Source organism: Camelus ferus, chromosome 26 (genome assembly GCF_009834535.1).
Source record: "Camelus ferus isolate YT-003-E chromosome 26, BCGSAC_Cfer_1.0, whole genome shotgun sequence".
Lineage (NCBI taxonomy): Eukaryota > Metazoa > Chordata > Mammalia > Artiodactyla > Camelidae > Camelus > Camelus ferus.
Genome location: NC_045721.1, coordinates 26,244,450 through 26,259,527, shown reverse-complemented (window position 1 = coordinate 26,259,527; position 15,078 = coordinate 26,244,450). Strand labels below are relative to the sequence as shown.

The 15,078-nt window shown below is 52.7% G+C and overlaps 1 protein-coding gene across 1 annotated transcript in view; it reads right to left on the bottom strand.

Annotated features, from left to right (window-relative positions):
- The window catches only part of CSMD1 (CUB and Sushi multiple domains 1), a 1,664,412-nt gene that overhangs the window by 8,480 nt on the left and 1,640,854 nt on the right, over positions 1-15,078 (bottom strand). Inside the window, 9 exon segments of the mRNA XM_032468715.1 lie at positions 559-671; positions 2,781-2,942; positions 5,718-5,762; positions 6,969-7,148; positions 8,810-8,921; positions 10,313-10,386; positions 11,838-12,011; positions 12,217-12,390; positions 14,614-14,793. Coding sequence (XP_032324606.1) covers positions 559-671; positions 2,781-2,942; positions 5,718-5,762; positions 6,969-7,148; positions 8,810-8,921; positions 10,313-10,386; positions 11,838-12,011; positions 12,217-12,390; positions 14,614-14,793 — 1,214 coding nt within the window.

Here is a 15,078-nt window from a genome sequence, read left to right as displayed (position 1 = left end):
TTTACAGCCTACTGGTAGGGTGCCTGTCCTTTGTAAAGGGGGACACACAAATGAAACACACCCCCCACAGTGCCCGCACTGTGTAAGACTCACTTTAGGTCAAACTACTGTCTCCTGCACGTCGCGGGAGGCTGTTCATCCTCGAGTTAGGTCACACATCAGAGCACAAGGCCCCGGTTAACTTGCCAAGGAGACTGAGAGGGGGGCACCTTAAATCTCTATCTGGGAGTCTGTTTTTTAGAACTTTGAGGGTGGCTGCCAGTGGCCGTGGGGAGGTTAGGCCACCACCCTTCCGTGGAACGTGGTCTGGATCTAAGATCCCTCTGTCTCTGCGGGCACAGCCCACGGCTCCTGGCCCGGTTCCTTCTCCTTTCAGAGACGACGAGACCCCTTCCCTGGTGAAAGGAGGGGGGCGGCCGCGCCGCTGGGGGGAGCAGCTGCTGGGCGCTCACGGGGCAGGCGGGCCGGGGCCTCGGGGGGCTCCCCACGGGCACCCTGCCTGCGCGGGCACGGTGACGGGGAATCCCGGCTTGGCGCGGCCCCACACCGAGTACTTACGTAGCCGTCGAGTCCCCAGTTATCGTTTTCAAAGTTGCTGACAAAAATGTCCACCGGGCCTTTGATGTGAAACGCTTTCAGCAGCAAGTGGGCCTCCTCCTTCTTGTAAACGCCTGGGAAAGAGGGGCCGGTTACTCACCCGGCGGCGCCCCCGTCAGCGCTGCAGGCGCTGCGCCCGGGTGTCCTGGGACGCATCGGAGGTGATCACACCATGAACAGCAGGGGCACGTTTGTACTTGCGAACTTTGGCCTCAGTGCTTCCTGTCCCTCACAATCGCTTGCTAAGGCCCCTGTCTGCTTCGCTAAACCCAGCATGTGTCCCCCAGCATGCGTTCAGGCGTATTCCTGTTTCAAACCTAGCCTTTCATTCACATCTGACTCACTGCTGGGGACAGAAGAACGTAGAGAAAGAGACCCCACCCCGCGGATGAAGAGGCACCGGCCGCTGCGCACGCTGCCGACGAGCCACAAGGGCGCCGCCTCACGGCGGCTCTCGGCGGCGGGCGCTCCGGGAGCCCAAGGCGCCGGCGTCCGCCCGGAGGCGGCCGTGCGGAAAGCCGCGCGGAGAGCGGGCACGAAAGCGTCGCAGAGCTTCCGCGCCTCGAAGTCAGCGCGCTGGAAACGGGCCGTAGCTGCGTCCCGACCAGCTGCTCCCCGTGCAGACGAGCCGCGCCCGGGACGGCGAGGGGGGCCAGCCCGGCCGCCCGGAGGGTGCGGGAACCGGCAGGCGCGCGCGCTGACGCTGCGCGGGCGGTGACGCCCCGGGCCCCGCGCAGAGGGGGCGGCCCGGGGGACGCGCTGTCTGCGACAGGGATGCCGCCGCCTCCCGCAGCTCACGTCAGGGGGCAAGTCTGACGCCTCAGCAGCGTCTCCGCTCCGGTCGCAAGGGGTGGGAGGGGGCCCCTCGCAGGAGGGACCGGCTGCCGAGAAGGCCGCCTCCGGCGCGGAGGCCGGGCCACCGCCAGAGCCGGGCCGCGGCCCGTCGGACCCCCCACTTCTTCAGGCTGTCGTGAGGGGAGACGAGATCCTGGTCCAACGCCGCTCAGGGGGGGTTGGCCACAGCCCACAGAACGCGGGGCCCGGCGGGCGTCCGCGAGCGCCGCCCCCGAGCCCACAGCCCGCGCCTCCCGCCCCTAAACCAGAGGCTGCGCGGCGCCGGCCCACGGGGTCCGCCGCGCCCAAACTGCAGCGAAGCCTTTTCTTTGGGAGGAAAAAACCTCCAAACTCCACGAGGAGAAACATTCTCCAGTGGAGCTGAGACCAAGAAACCTGAGTGTCTGACGGAGTCTCAGTTCATGCTGACGCGTGACTGGACGTGCGCAGCGGGCCTGAGCCCCGTGCGCCGCCCCGGAGCCCCGGGGCGTGAGTCGGCAGCGCGCACCTGCTGGCCGTCTGCGAGTAGGAATGGCGTTGCCTTTCCCAAATCCAGACTCTGTGCAGCGTTTTTAGATGTTTCTGTGTGTCTGTCTGGTAATTAGAGAGAATGTGGGTGCCATCGGGGGGCCCTTGGCGTTCAGAACCAGGGCCGGGGCTCGAGGATAACTCAGGAGTCAGTCTGTGAGGACACGTGGTCGCAGGAAGCGCAGTCACCTAAAAACACACAGAGGCGCTGGGCCTGTCAGGGAGGCGAGTCGGCTGGCTGGCTGGCTCTGGGCTCAGGACTCCAGCTGCTGAGCTCAAATCCCCTCTGCTGCCCCCGAGGAAGGCCCCCCAATTCCCCTGGGCGCGTCTTTGTTAATCAGTAAAAACGTGTTTAATAAGAACATTTGCGTCACAAGATTGGTATAAGAATGAAAAGGACCATACACACAAAGCACTTAAAAGATTGTCTGGCATGTAAATCAGAGCTGTTGTTGTTTTAACTGAGATATGCTCCCCCCCAAAAAAAAACCCCCAGAAAACTCACCAAGAGCAAATGAGTTTAAAGAGAGAGGGGGACTGTCAAAGAAGGCATCTTGGAGACATGCACATCTGGGCAGAAACCTCACGTCTTTGACGTAGTAAGTTCTGCGCGTGATCTTGAGGAAAATCTACTTTTCTGTGTTGGTTTTAAAATGAGGGAGCAGCACCGGCCCGCTGTGGTCACTGAGACGCCCGTGAGGCGCGGCGGACGCGGAGCCAGGGCCACGCTGACACGCACTGAGCACGCGGCAGCGCCCCTCCCGGATCAGACCGGGCGGCGCTGCCCACGCCCTGCCTCCAGCAAAGCTCCCCGGGCCTACCTGTCAGCTTCAGCGCCCCCTGGGAGGCGTCAGCGAAGGTCGCGTTCACCTTGCTGCTCGTTGCATTGAACCAGTCGACAGTCAGGGTGGCAGGTTGCCTCTTCCCCAAATACTCATAATATCCCTTCCACACGGAATGGACGAAAAACACGTCTGAGGGAACTGTCGGGGGAGAAGACAGGCACGCGTCAGCACAGGCAGAAAAACGGCGTCAGACACTGCAAAGCACAGGAGGTCGGTGCTGCTCAGTGAGACGGCGGAAGGGGGAGCGACGAACACACTGGCGCCCCGGCCCCGCAGAGCGGGTGTGGAGGCGGCCGGGCCGGGCGGGGCCACCGCGAGGCGCAGACGCGGCTGTTACTCGGCTGGAGAAACACTGCAGAGGCCCGCGCCTGCCTGTTCTAGCCGACCTGCCCGGGCCAGGGCGCGGTGCGTCAGCGCTCCTAGCCGTAGGGTTTACCTTGCTTCGTAAGAAACGTGTTAAAGTGACCTGGGAAATCGCCGCTGATGCTTCACTTAGTGTCTGAGCCCACCCGCTCCTTGAAGGACTCCGGACGCGCAGAAGCGCCCACACTGGCTGCCTGTCAGGAGCCTTCTGCCCGCGGCCCGCGCAGACCCAGCGCAGGAAGACGGAGGGGCTGCTCCTCAGGGTCCCCCTCTCGTGAGCTGAGCCCGTCCCCCCTCAGCCACGCCCCTCTAGTCTCGTCCTGTGAGACACAGCCCAGTAGCGCTGAAAGTTAGATTAAATGCTGCCAACTGGCATCTTTTAAATCGGAAGTAAAGGGCAGAAAGGCTTCTGACAACACTGCCCTTTATCCCAGACAGGAACTCTTGCAAAGATGACTGAGACACGCTCTCATTTTCACTGGGTACAAAAAAAATTAAGCTCGTTTTTCACATTTCTGCTAATAAATACATAGAAAATCCTGCTTTTTTTTTTTTTTTTTTTTTTTTTTTACAATATTGATAGAAACTTTTGCGGGGTAATCGGTGCACATGGTCTGCATCAGCGATTCCACCAAGTTCCTCTTGCTCTTCACCTCGTGACGTGTGTGAACTGCTTACGCAGAGGAGACCCGCTCTAAGGAGGATCGGTCAGAACGTGTTTGACATCCTGGGTAGAAATGCAAACATAGTATGTCTCCCTGAATGTATTTTCAGCGAATCCACTCACAGCAACAAACAGTAAAGACTTGTTTATGCTTCTCAGTCCGGTTGGACGTTTCCCTGTCTTCCCAGACAGGCTAAGTCTATCCCCAGCGCTGGGAGATTAAAGAACAGAGGGCCGTCGCTTCTGCGGCTTTCAGGGGACCCCACTTCCGAATAGTAATACTTCTAAACATTAAGTTTGAAAGGGAGATACCAAGACAGGCCAGTAACACATTTGCCCGTTGACAGCTGACACGGAACCCCTCCACCCATTGTCAGAGCATCTCAGGGACCACTTTTAATCCGTAAGCCTGAAATGCCTCGTCCTCCTTTCCGAAAACAAACAGCCCCTAAAATCGCATCAAGGCGGTCGTCCCCAGTCAGAACGCACACGCTCAGCTGGGGCTATGGATGCACTTGTTCCCGCACTCCGGTTACGCTGGTGGCTGTACCACGAAGGGGTTTGTGCCTGGCGGGGCAGGGAGGTGGCTACGTCAGTGTCTGCGAAGGGGCTGGTGTGTTCAGCTGTGACCACCAGGAACGTGGAAGATGATTTTTTGGGGTCCTTGTCCTCTGGCCTGTTGCTATAGTTTGCAGTAGAGGGTAACAACCAGAAGTGGAGGTGTGCTAGCCTGTGCCCCCTTCACAAAGACCCACATTTAATTAGCACTTCCCTTCAGAGAGGATGAGGGGAGGTGTATGGATGGCTGTGCATGCAGCCCCAAAAAGAGTGTGCAGACACTTCTGTATCTGAAATGGAAACTAAGCTGACAGGAGCAGAACAAACACACCAGCACGAGCACCAGCACCGCCACCGTCACCGTGCTTCCTTCCGCTGAGACGGCGTTGCCCGGGTGGAGGACTGACTTCTGTGGCGGATTTGTAAATTACATTTACGTAGAATAGTCCAGAGAGACTTTTATTTTTAAAAGTAGTTCTTATACTTCACGGTGCACACTGGAGGAATTCCTTTAACTGCGCTGGGACATTTCGCCTCGTCTAAGAACTGAACGTGTCACCAGCGCTGTGACCTAATGATGGTGGCTCATGTCCTCTTTCTACACCGGCATCTTTATGGAGCTTCCTGTCTAGGAAACCAGTGCTAAAACCTCGATGAGGAAAACACCAGGAAGGGACCTTACATATTTATAAATGTTTTTTAATTTCTTTTAAAGTTTGTTTTTGAAGTTTGACTTAGATTATAATTTGGGGACACACTGTGCTGTTTAAACACTCCCTGAATGCATCTCACAGGCACGGTATGCCAGGAGATCTGGAGGCACGAACACTCGCCAGGAGACAGGGCTGCGCCTGCCCATCTCTCGCACCCGGCACTGAGCAAGGCACCACACACAACAGACACAACAACGCTCCAGGAGGCAGAGGGTGCCTGGACTAGGGAGACGCTTGGGGAAATGGGGCCTCGCATCTGAACCCCTCTGCCCCAGCTCACGCTGTCCCAACACTGAACTCCCCGACTGGAGGGAGTCAGACCCTCTTTATAAGGCTCTCCGTTATACCACAGCCTCGCTCAGTGCCTGGTGTCCACGTCTGCCGACAACGTGCCCAGAAAAACAGTGTGATAACCACCAAGGTCTCCCTCGGAGTGAAGCACCGCTATGAGGGGAATCGGAATCCGCCAGCTGGCGTCTAGGTCATTGGAACGGGCTTGTTCGCGGACTAAAGGGGTCAGAGCTTCGCATGTTCACTTTGCTTCACTGCACAGAGTATAGCAGAGAACAAGTCACTTTGTTTGATTGAAATCTATAACTGTTCTGGTATACAAACCTGGAGTTTTAGTAACTGTTTCATTAACTTCTCTCACTCCTTTACCTACAAGTAAAAAGACAAATTATCATTTTCAAAAAACATTTATTTTTGAATAAGTTTGAAAAAATGTCAAATCGAAGCATTGTTCCTTCCTCCAGATTTCTTGAATGTACAAAATAGGGTATCTTATCCATATCCATCTGTAACCCATGTATCCACAGCAGAATGTCCCTTGCGTTTGTGGTAAAACTGAGTCTAACAGCGGGAACCCGTTTGGAGCTAACGTGTGCACTTCCATCTGCTGTGTTACAACAGAGAGCCTTGTAAACGAGGGTGTTCACCCACTTTCTGTCTCCTCTCTGGGAGGCGCTGCCCCAGCTGACACGCAGACCTGCCGAGCCCTCGTTACCCTCTCGGTTTTCCGAGTCCCCGCCCCATCAGAGAACCCAGCTAGCACTGAGTAACCAAGCGGCGCCCCTGCAGAATGTGCAGTTCGGTCTGTTTACTTCAGCTTAACTCGGGATCTCTTAGGTTTTATAGTTTTGTATCAAACTACAAATGATCACTTTCTTAAAGTGTATTCGTCTATTTCTGAGAGAGAGGGGACAAGGGAAACAGAAGTGCCTTCATTCTTAACGTGAGAACCGTCAACAGACTCCAGGAAACTACAGCTGCAGTCGCGGGTTTTATCGCACTCCAGAGCTTTGTTCGTGCTGCTGAGCAGTGGCTGCATTTCTCAGCCAGGTCTGGGGGGCCTGAAAGGTTAGCTGTCGTCAAGCCTGACCCATTACTGCTCTCATTTGTAAACACACCAAGTTGTGAATCATTACTGTGCCATTTCCTTCATAATTTTACAAAGTGGAGCCAATATCAAGAACACATGACCATCTATTCCACCACCAAATAGCTTGTGGTCTTAAAAATAACGAAATTTATTTTATATATTCACCAATATTTGGTGCTATTTGCCCATTTGGAAAAAATACAATATACTGCATATTATTTTTAAAGAAGTTTAAAATGCACAATGCATTTCTCTTTGGCTTAAAATGTGACTTGCCAATAATGACATCTGCACTTAGCCTACGTGTCACTGTATCAGACGCCGGCTGCACACGTGCACACTCAGCTCACACGTTCTGCACGGACTCGGTCGGAGTGAAGGGCATTGCTTCCACGTGCTGTTACTTGTGCTCTTAAAGCTGCACACGAGCCCAGTGAGCTTCCTTGCTCTGCAGGGACCCGCTTCCCTTCTCACTGGTGACTTACTTTTACAGACAGGCGACTTCCCGGTCCATTTCATGTCTGCTTTACACGTCCTGTGCTCAGACCCACCCGCAAGGAAGAAGCCGGGATGGCAGGTGTACACCAAGGTGTAGCCGAAGGTGGGGAGGTCGATGGCTCTCACGTCCGCGTGGGCCGGCGTTTCTGGCTGTCGGCAGGCGTGAGCTGAAATGGTATTTTTAGTCCATTAGGAAACATGGAAACTTTGTTCACTGTAGCGTTAACATATGTGTCTAAAGAAATCAGAGCAAACATTTGGAAATGGCAATAAAGTTAATTTATTATTTAAAACTGTAAATACAAGGGCTTTAAATATCACCAATGGCCTGGTCTCTGCAGCTTTCAACATAAAGAAGGCTTGGTGTCTGCCAGCTCTCCCCCTCTGTCTGTCTGTCCATCCCTCTCTCTCTCCTTCGCTTCATGTATGTGTGTGTAACTACGCGTAGAAATTTAGCATAGAGCTCAGAGCCTTAAAATAAGCAGATCACTCTGACACGCTGTGAAGATAAACAACAGGTTGTTTCCTTAAAGACCAGTCCTATAAACACATACAGACTGACGCGTATTTAAAAATGTGCTTTGATTTTTGTCTAATGGCAACTTGAACGTTTACTGTTCAGTTAAGTGAATAATTAATTTTGGTCAAAATTCAATGTGTGTTTAGGACATTAAATTGAAATATGGATTCCTATTTCCTTTAAAAATACTGTTTAGGAGTAAATAAGGTTGTAATGCTTAGCTCTCAAATACAAAGACACTTTATAAATTTCACATATATGGTCCCAAATAAAACGCCTGGCAGATTATTATGAAACAAGTTTACATTATTAAAATTGTGAATGCAATCATTGTAAGTATCATAATATTTTGCATTTCAGCAAACTTTCCAGGTAACGAGGACCTGATATTAGCAAGCTCCACACACACAGACACATACACACGTGTACATATATACACACACACACATATGCATGTATGAATAATATCTACGTGATATCTACATACATGACTTGGGTAGAGATGATAGGTTTGAAATAACTATACACCTGATAATACTGATACGTAAATATACAAAAAATTACACTCTGCACACTGTTGAAATGTTTTTCATGATATAGCACTGTCTCCGTGTGTACCGCAGTGTCACCCGTACTCCACCTGCACACGCTGTATGCTGTGTGCACTAGTGTACAGCTCTCCTGGGTCAGACACAATATCGCACTAAATTGGTAAAGGAAAAAATCTGACTTACTAATCACTCATACAACATGTCTCCTAATTCTCCTGATTAAGTCCCCGAATAAAACTTGACCCTGGGTAGCTGAATGATCGGTCCACATAGGCCCCAGGAGGAACCCTTCAAACGTTTCTGTTAGTCCCCTGACGTCTCACAGGCGCCAGTTACCGGCACTGTAATAACCGGTGGTGAGCGGACGAGAGCGGGGCAGTGCACACTCTAGCTTCTCTCCCCGAGTGTCGGATACGCCGTTAGCCCTGGTTCAGGGCCGGCTCTCAGAAGCTCATGCTTCAATAGCCCCTGAGGTCCTGGAAGCTGCAGGCTGGGTCCCTCCCCTTCCTGGCCGCAACCCCCTCTGCCCCTCGCAGCCCCGGAGTCTCCAATTCGGCAGGTCTGGGGAACCTGGGCTCAAGAATTCACTTTCCAGCCAGCCTGGGCGGTGTGCGTGCTGCTGGCTCCAGGAAACCCAGCTTTAGGGAGAAACGCGAGTTTAGGGAGTTAAAATCGCCCAGCAAATAGAAGCAGGACAGTTCCTGGCCAGTCCCCTTGGAGCAGACACCCTGCTGAGCTGGGTGGGAGTCTCACTTACGGATGCACTCGGTCTGCAGGCCGCTCCACGTGAGGTTCGCCAGGCAAGTGCGGGTGGTGGAGCCTTGAACGTGGTAGCCTTTCCTGCACCGGAAAAACACCGTGCTTCCGACCTGGGGAAACCACAGCAGCTTCAGGAGCGGGGCGCGGGCTCCCGGGGGCCGGCGTGCTGGACACCGTGGCCCAGCTGAGTCCACCCGAGACCGCACCTTGGGCCCTGGCGCTGTTTGAATCAACATGGACTTTTTTTTCTTTTTTTTTCTTTTTTTTTTCTTTTTTTTAGTGAAGATGCAGTTTTTATTTTTTGCTGTTGTTTCATTTTTTTTCCAGTCTCCAGTGCACAGCACAATGTCCCAGTCATGCATACATACATATGTTCATTTTCATATTTTTTCCATTAAAGGCTATTACAAGATACAGAACATAGTTCCCTGTGCTGTACAAAAGAAACTTTTAAAATCTATTTTTATATGTAATGGCTAACATATGCAAATCTCAAACTCCCAAATTTATCCCTTCCCACCCCCTTTCCTCAGTAACCGTAAGATTGTTTACTATGTCTGAGATTCGGTTTCTGTTTTGTAGATGAGTGCGTAGCGTCCTTTTTATCCACATGTAAGTGATAATCACATGGTATTCTTCTTTCCTTCTGGCTCACGTCACCTAGAGTGACGGCTCACTGAAGGGCGGGCCAGGCGCCCCACGCAGGTGCTCGGCACACCGCGCACGAGCCCTCAGCCACAGCTGCCATCGGGAAGTAAGCGGTGTGGGCCAGGGCCAAACGAACCAGGACAGTTTAGGGTTCAGGAGAAAAAGTGGTTGAGGAAACAAGGCTTCTATTCTAAACTGACAGGGTTTCTAACTGGAAAGTAATGTTCTTATCTACCTTGGGCTTGCAAAGCCATCTGGTCAGAGAGCCCTGAAGTGACTGATTACTTAAGAGGGTTGTAACATTTGATTCCAAGCTTGCTTTTCATTTGTAGGGATTTCTCCAATATTCGTATGAATAAAAGCGTTAATATACTTTTTATTTAATAAGTCAAGTGATACTGCATTCACGGAAGTAGAAGCAACCAGATGGAGAAGGGAGAGCACAAAGGAACAAAGTAATCCTCGCCCGAGGGGCTTGCATACAGTCTCTCCTTCTGTTTTTGTCCCCAGAATTTAATATCCTTCACCCATTATATCAGGTCACAAGATGGGGTCTGTTTATGCGCAGCTCCCTAGTAGCAAGTCCCCTGGTTTGAGATTTGCCGTGTCAGGGCAGCAGACAGCAAGGCACGCTTTCCAACAGAAACTAACATGGCGACGAATGCCGTGCGGGTTAAGATACGTATTGTTACCTCCATTTTGACAGTTGGAATAACGTGCAGAAACCCTCTCCGGGTGAGTTTTATTTGGGCAGACATGACACGAGTCAGACATGGTACATAAAAGACACACGTGTTTAAGTATCAGTTCCGTTTCAACGTAGGAGAAACATGCTGAAGTGAAAACGGGGTACCTCATAGCCTCTTGAGCTGTTCTGTATCCCGAAGTGTGGCGTGCCAGGGTCTGGGCAGGTGTTGTGGGCAGGATCTGAAGGTCACAATTGAAAAAACCGACAGCCCCATACGGTTATTACAGAAGTGCTAACGTTTCTCATAAAAGGTCTTACAAAGTTCATAAAATGCTGTTTTGACAAATGTGTGAGACGTCTTACACAAAAGGTAAAAATTAAAGTAAACTGCTGTTTGCATCTTTTTTTCAGACGTCGTCTTTAGATATTAATCTTTAGTGCTTTTCAGACTCTAAATTGCTCTGTGTATTACTTTCTGTATCAGAATAAGCACATTCTTCTCCATTCCTGGTTTAATTTTTCTCTACTGACATATCGTATTGGTTGGTTAATAACAGAGTATTTTGAATCATTATCTGTTACGATCTTCTATTTTTTAAAGATTTAATTAATCACCATCTCCTCTGGTCATCTACTGCATCATTTTAAATTTCTTGAATTAATTTTCTTCAAGATTTCAAAATGAGGAATATACTTAATGCTTCAAAATTGAAGCGGACAGTAGACCAACAGGGATATTTCCCCAAAACACGGAGCACTTCAGCGATCAGGGCACACGGCAGCTTTACTGGTGGCCGCCCTCCAGCCGCTCGTGCGGAGACAAAACAGACAACCTAAGAAAATTCTGTTTTCAAGAGAAACCAGCCTATCAAGGGGGAGAAAACTGTTTTTTAATTTTCCATAAATAGCAACAAAAAAGGAATAGTTTAAATCAAATGGCAGCCATGTTACTTTGATTAGAAAGAGCAGTGCGTCAATGAAATTTCTAACCTTGTATTTTTAATTATCATCTGACTTCTTTGAAAACAACCAAGAATATAGATCATGAACCGTTGAGTCCATGTGTTCAGAGGACACACCCGTGTGCTCAGGAAGCTGGGGGAGCAGCCGGGCACGCAGGGCTGGGGGCGGGAGAGTCGCTTTGGATGGAGAGTCAGGGTTCTGGTGTCTGCCCCCCTTGATAAACGGTGGGACTTCTGACAAATGTAATTTACACGTGAACCCTTGGAGACAGAGGTTTAACCTAAAGGGGAGGGTGCAGGGCACAGCAAGGGCCCCGATGTGCACGTTTCATCTCCCTGCTCTGCGGTCAACAGAGCGTGTGTCCCTGGAGCTCTGTCCCTCAGAGCACAGGTGGTCTCATGGGGACGAGACCAGAGAGGGGACACAGCGAAGCGAGGGCAGCACGTCTTTCCACGCTGGCCCTCAGCAAGTAGCCCTTCCTCTCAAGAAGGCTGTCGCCAGCTGAGAAGGATGGAGGTGGAGATGCAGGGGTAGAGGACACAGGCCAGGCGCTGTTTTTAACAAACTCCTAATGTGAACTCCAAACTCAGTTTGCAGGATCTGAAAGAGGTCGCCCATCAGGTCAGCTGACCCCCCGGAAGCACGATCCTCGGGACCGCGGCCTGTGCACCCACAAACCACCCAGTTCCAGCCCGGAGGGCCCGTCCCAGCTGCCCTGTGCCGTTACCGATGCAGGTGGGCTGCACTCCGCTCCACGTGCCGTCAGCCTGGCAGGTCCTCCGTGAGGACCCCACCAGAATGAAGGGGGCCCTGCACTGGAAGAAGACGTCGGATTTGTAGGTGAAGCTTCTGCCGCTCAGCCGCCCCTCGGCGGGGGTGCCCGGGTCTCCGCAGAACACAGCTGCGGGGAACAGCCGGAGGTCAGTCCCTCCACGTGTCCCTGGGTTAGGTTACCCTCCTAAACTTGCTTAGCTCCTGTTAAACCCTAAGTGGTTAACAGGGCAGACCCCGCCCGGGGCCGCGCGGCCCCCCTCCCGCGGTCACCGAGGGTGTGCATGCTGGTGTCCCAGCAGACGTCCCGGGGGACCCGTTCTCGGGGGACTCACGCAGGCACTGGGGAACCTCTCCTTTCCACAGCCCGCGGCCCTCGCAGGAGAGGATGGCCGAGTGGGAGAGCTGGTAGCCGGCGGCGCAGCTGTAGGCCACGCTGGCCCCCCAGCGGAAGTCCGCCCCTTCCACTCGCCCGTTGGGCACTGGAGGGGGCGGGCCACACAGGACAGCTGTTTGCAGAGAACACATGGGTTAAACATTCGGGGGCGTCCCCCGCCACCGCGATGCTCTAATGACTCGCATTTTAATTTTACCTGCATTACAAATGCCATCTTTATGGAAGAATTATTGAGGAAGACAGAGAATCAAAATAGTAAAACCTTTCTCCAGTATTTCTTCATTAATTTAGATCAAGTACATAAAACCAGAGCAGAGTCCAAGCATACCACGCTGTAAAAGAAGCCGACTGAACTCGGCTGTCCCAGTGTGTACAGACCAAGGGAAGAAGGCTGTTATTCAATTCCTGTCTTTTCATGACAGTTACCACAGACAAATCCGATCAGAGTGTGGTCATAGGAAATGAGTGCAAACTTCAATTTCTGTGCTCAGATGACAAGAATTTCTCCTGCTAGCTGTATCTGTTCCTTTGTATAAAGACAGCATATAATTTCCAAAAGACATAATCTGTTTATCCACTTGCTGAAGGATTAAAAACCAGGGCTTGTCTGGTTAAAGAAGATTCTGTTAAGATACCACTTGGCAGTGTTTTAGAACAGTCTTGGGCTGAGAGTCAGAACGCGGTTCTCAGGAATGACTTGCCAGTTGGTGTGGCCCCAAATACCCACCTCCCCACTGCAGCTGTTAATCTAAGATGCACTGTCCCCAAATCTTCCCTGATGGTCTAAGAGCGCCTTGGATTTTCCACACTGGGAGAGTTCGCCAAGGACGGTTTAGGCAGCAGCAGACACAGGAGAGGAGACTCACCATGTCTCCCCACCTGCGTTTTCTCGTGCTCAGCCCTTCTCGTGGGAGAAAGGCGTTCAGACTCCCAGCACCACACGTGCACGCCCACTAGTGGGAAACCTTCCATCCATCTGTCCATTCACTTAACAAGCATTTCTGGAGAGCCCATGTGTGCAGATGCGGGGAGCGTGGCTGTCGGGGGTTGTCACAGACGGGCCCCCGGGTGGGAACGTGCTTCAGCAGAGGGGGGACGAGGGTGCCGGAGGAAGAAGGTTCAGGAGAGGAGCGCGGTCTCTTCGGAAGGGCCTGCTTGGCCGTGGGATTATTTATTATTCATGCAGTGAATACTGAAAAGGGGGACAAAGGTCTACAGAACACGAAGCCCCAGAGACAGGACATTTGTTGACAAGTGTCATCAACGTGCTCCCGTGACTGGAACACTCCCAACACGAAGCCGCAAGTCTCACTGGACTTGCATTCTGCACCTGCCACGTCACAGCACAGTGCTCACAGCTGCAGCTGGGGGGTGGTGAGAAGGAGACAGTGTGACCCTCGTGCTCCCATGGGGAAGCCAGGATGGTCCAGGACCTGCCCAGGCCGCCAGGCAGGGGGCACCGACGTCTCACCCAAGCCTCACAACCAGCTCTGTCTCCGGAGACCACCTGTCCCTCCGAACCCCCTGAGGACACTCATCCTCACTGAGGCCCCCCCCTCCTGTCCACCCCTCGTCTGACAGAGAGGAAGCCACCACTTCTCTGTGTCCATCCCTGCCAGCATCCCAGCCCCTCCGCTCCCCTCCCCCCGGCCCAGCGGGTCAGAGCCCACACGCTCTCCCTGGTGCAGGTGGAGAAGTCCTAACCCTGCAAATCCCGGCCCTGGTACAGCTGTCACAGCCCGGCCCCCGGCCTCCCCCAGGCCACGGGATGGCTGCAGCTGCTCGGCTCTCCCGGGAAAGTCCTGTGTACAAGACGTAAAACTTTCCACACCGTCTCCACCGCCTGTGTCGTCAGAGTCAGATCAGAAGCTCCCAAACATCGCGGCGCTGACAGTCTCTGCCTCGGCCCCTGTCTGTGGTCAGCTTCTCTCTCTAACCTGACTCCCAAATCCCGCAGTATCAGCCCCCCCGCCCCGCCCCGTCATGTGGGCCAGAAGACTCGATGCTGCCAGGTTAACGTATTTACCCCAAGAGCGAAGCACTGGGGTTCACAGCCCAGACCCCAGGGAGGGTAAGACTGTGAAACCCTCATGTCTCCACGTCCTGATATCTGATCCTGAGCCATTTACTAAAACTCTCTATGGGTCAGCCCCCGATCTATAAAACTGAGATTGAAATATTCAGAAAAGGAAGTGATTTAGAATTTGTGAGTGAGTTTACAGGACGTGCTAGCATGCAGTAGGGCCACACAGATGCCTGCAGGTGAAACAAAACAGCATCCAGTGAAGACTTCCATACACGCAGGTAAAACCCCCCACACAGCCAGCACACAAACCTTTGCAGATGGGTTTGCTGTGATTCCACGAGCTGTCTTTGGTGCAGCGGATAGTGGGTGACGTGAGGGGCTCCATGAGGTAGCCGGGGTTACACTGGTAGCTCACAGTCTTGTTGAAGGTGAAATCTGTCCCAAACTGGATGCCGTTCGCCAGGGTGCCCGGGTCTCCACAGCTTATAACTAACGAGCGGAGAACAAGGGAGAATTAGAGACATGGCAGTATCTATCGCGAAACGACTCGTTTCCATTTAAGTCATTCTCCCTCAGCTGCTACTCAGAGTGCTGAAGCAGTGAATTATTACAGCGACACCGGCCTGTCTGACAGTCTTCCTGGCCAGCTTTCAGGAGGCTGCGTGCTGGGAGTCGCTTGTGTCCACCCCTTTAGCGGTGGCGCAGGCACGGCAGCTGACTTCCCGGTCCAGTCCTGAACGAGCGTGGCGTGTGCTCACACCCTGAGGTCCAGGA